Source organism: Cannabis sativa, chromosome 8, assembly GCF_029168945.1.
Source record: "Cannabis sativa cultivar Pink pepper isolate KNU-18-1 chromosome 8, ASM2916894v1, whole genome shotgun sequence".
In the NCBI taxonomy this organism is placed as follows: domain Eukaryota; kingdom Viridiplantae; phylum Streptophyta; class Magnoliopsida; order Rosales; family Cannabaceae; genus Cannabis; species Cannabis sativa.
The window spans coordinates 35,540,057-35,543,754 of record NC_083608.1 but is presented as its reverse complement, the minus strand read 5'-3'; the positions used below and the strand labels follow the sequence as shown (position 1 = coordinate 35,543,754).

Sequence of the window (3,698 nt, the reverse complement as noted above, 5' to 3'; positions counted from 1 at the left end):
TTACATATTATCAATTGTGATTCTTAAGTTACAATTTATTTTCAAATTTGTAACTTCTCATATGTTATAATTTTTATGTGTATTATTATATTATATATATATATAATATAATACAACTAACACATTATATATATTAATCTCATATCAATATAAAATATATCATATTGAAGTATTACATTACAACTTAATTTAGTTATATAAGTATGATTAAGTTTCTCTTCAATTGCATATTATTTAGTTTAGAGCGGAGTCCACATAATAGAAATTACTTGTCCCCAACTCTCTATTCCATTCCTATCCTAACAATAAAAATTTGACATTGGTTCATTTTCACTATAAATTTTTTTACTTTTAGTCATAAGAAAATTTGTGACTAAAAATAAAAAAAAAAATTGTGGCTAATTATAAATTATCATTATTGTGTTGTGACTAAAAGGTCCATGTCTAAAAATATTAGTCACAAAAATTACTATTTGTTGTGACTAAATTTATTTAATCACAATATTTATTATGACTAAAACTAAATTAGTGACAACTTGTAACTAAATACTATGTTTTAGTCACAAGTAAATTTTGTTGCGACTAAAAATTATATTTAATTACAAAAAATTTATGTTGTAACTAAAAAGTTGTCACTAAAAGTAACAGTTTTTTGTAGTGTTTATTTATTTTATGTTAACTCCAAAAACTCTGTTAGATTAGTAAAGTTAGTCATAAAGCAATAATTATTATTAGATTGGGAATTGATATCTGTTCATTTTGTTGGTGTACAAAATTACATTATTTTGTTTCAATTTATAATTTTATATGAAAGTTTTTAATAATTTTATTTTTATTTATAAAATTAGTATATACTCTATTATAGTATTATAATTATATATTTTTTAGTGTATTTTTATTATTAAAATTGAAGACTTTCTCAGTATAAAAATAAATGAAAAAATTATGTGATAAAAAATTATATAAAATTGAAAAGTTTCCAATAGAAAAAATATTGTATAACTGAAAAGTATTATATATAAGTCACCACTAAGGCTAGCTTAGTGGTGGATGGGAAAGAGGTAGACATCGTGGGAGTGGACAATGTGTAAATAAACAAATAATTTATTTGAATATAAGTTTCAATTGTTGATTGCTTTTTTTTATCAATGAATATAACTTTTTTTTTTATAGATCAATAAATATAACTTATTTGTATAATGAAAAAATTGTTATAAAATTGTAAATTTAAAACAAATTAATGTAGTTTTTTACTCTATGAAAATCAAGAAAAGATTTTTTTAAGAGAATAAAATAAAATATTTAAATAGTTATTAAAATATAAGAAATATTTAACTAGACAAAACTAATAAATATATTCTTAAAATAAAATAAAAAACAATAAAATAATTAAGGAAAACAAACGGATACTTAAAATAAGAAAGCAAATTACTTTTTCGCATTTTCAAAATAGTGAAAATTATTATTTTTTGATTAAGAATTCCAAAGTTCTGTAGTTGATATATGAAATAAATAAAGTAGACAAATGTAAAGTTGTTATTGTAGGGACAGGTGATTTTTATCGGAGTCGATATTAGTCAAAACATCCTCAATGAAACATCCAAAAGACTCGTAGGAAGATCCACCTTCCAACACAGCATCCCTGAACTTCTCACTCATCTCCTCCACTCTCTTCCTCACTAACCCACCTTCACCACCATCCATCAAGCATTGAAGGGCTCTCTCTATCTCCTCCGAACTTACTACAGTATCTTCATCGCCCCATTTAAAATCTAATGTTAGCTCAACACCCAACTCCAAATCCCTCGCCAACTGAAACGCATTCATTTGTTGCTCAGCGTACATTGGCCATGTCACAATCGGCACTCCAAACCAAAAGCTCTCCAGTACGGAGTTCCAACCACAGTGGGACACGAAACCTCCGGTGGCCGGGTGTCGTAGGACCTCCACTTGTGGGGCCCAACCACATATCCTTCCCACTTCCTTGGTCCTCCTCAAGAATCCTTCTGGTAGAGCTTCATCGAAATTTTCGAAATCTGTTGTTGAACCGAGATTATCTTGGTGGCGTTTCCGTACAGACCACAAGAACCTTTGGCCGCTGCGCTCGAGCCCAGTAGCGATCTCTTTCAGCTGAGTTGTATTGAATGACCCGTAGTTGCCAAAGCAGAGGAACACCACAGACTTCGGCGGCTGATTGTCAAGCCACTGCAGGATCTCGTCATGATCTGATGACTGTCGATTGTTAATTTTACCTTTTACGTCCAAAAGGGGGCCGAGGGTGTAAACTGGTGGATTTACACCGTCCAAAAGTGAGCTAATCGCATGGGATTCCAACTCGAGTACTGTGTTGATGATTATACCTTTGGTCTTTTTTAATTGATCGCCTTGACTCCCAAACCGATCTTGCTTGTCAAAGGCAAAATCAGGTAAAACATTCTTTGGAACTGGGTTGAGATAGGTAGATATGTGGTGGTGTTCGGAATTTGGCTCAGTGCCATCGAGTTTTCCGTGGCTTGTGAGGTAGAGCATTAAGCCCAAGGTGGCCGCGCCGCAGGTGAAGAACAAGTATGAAGGAACCCCTAGTTCTACGGCAACATCGATGATGTCGGTGCAGAACATGTCGACGACCAAGCCAGAGAGGCGATTCGATGATGAGGCGGAGAAGCGGTTGGCTATGATGTCCTTGATTAGAGAAGCGTGACTCTTAATGTAAAGCAGAAGGTAGTTTGTAAAGGATTTTTTCATTAGCTCTGGTGAGGGAATTTCCAAGGGTTTTGGAACTGGTATGAAGTGTATATGGGGATGGGAAATAGTGGGCGGTGGCGTTGGAGTCTGTTCGAGTACAGAGCTTATCAGAAGAAAAGTTACTGAAAATCTTTCATCTTTTTTTAGTAACTGATATGCAAACTCAACTGCTGGGGCCAGGTGACTTTTTCCGGCCATAGGGATGAAAACTAGCTCGTTTCTCTTCATAGTTTTTGTAATTAAAGTGTACTGTTTATTGTTTTCAACTTGATGATGAAGAAGGAGAGTACCATTGGTTTATAAAGATGGAAGATGATTGAAACTATTCATATTTTTGTAAGGAAAAGTTAAAAAAAATTACGCATGTCGTGGCGTCACTCTACTTTCGTACTGGGTCCACTAATATGGATCACATCAAACTTAAGTAGAATGTAGTTGATATGCTCTGTAGTTAATGTTTGGAGAAATGCATGGTCTCGAAACATTTGGCTTTAATTTCTCTCGAGTGACATGTTAATTTGTTATAAGTCCATTTATCATAATTTTGCCTTGGTCTTTTTTTTTTTTTTAAGAAAAAGTCCCACCTTCTCTGTATGTACTATGTAGACATAGAAAAAATGTATTAATTTCTTTTATTTTACTCCAATAAAAACATAGTTTCTTTTTATGTTTGATAGTAAATTTTTATTATACCGGCAAAGTGCTATGATCAATACATTTAAATAAAGGGTAATACACGTAAAAAAAAAATAAAAATAAAGGGTAATAAATACACTCTATTATTAAAAAAAAATATAAATTTAAATAATTTTTAAAAATTACTATTAATATTTTTTTTAAAAAAAAAAATTCTCACATTATTTTATGTTAATCGCAATACTTATTCTAATTTCATTTTCATAATTTTTTATAGCTCATGTATATATTTTTTTTTATTTTTTTAAAAAAAAAAA

At 30.9% G+C, this 3,698-nt stretch overlaps 1 protein-coding gene across 1 annotated transcript; it reads right to left on the bottom strand.

The window, feature by feature from the left end:
- Positions 1-1,432: 1,432 nt before the first annotated feature.
- Positions 1,433-3,405, bottom strand: LOC115699636 (anthocyanidin 3-O-glucosyltransferase 2). The gene has a single exon (XM_030627140.2). It carries the CDS (start codon positions 2,971-2,973, stop codon positions 1,537-1,539), a length of 1,437 nt encoding a protein of 478 aa, XP_030483000.2. The 5' UTR covers positions 2,974-3,405; the 3' UTR covers positions 1,433-1,536.
- Between the last annotated feature and the right edge of the window lie 293 nt (positions 3,406-3,698).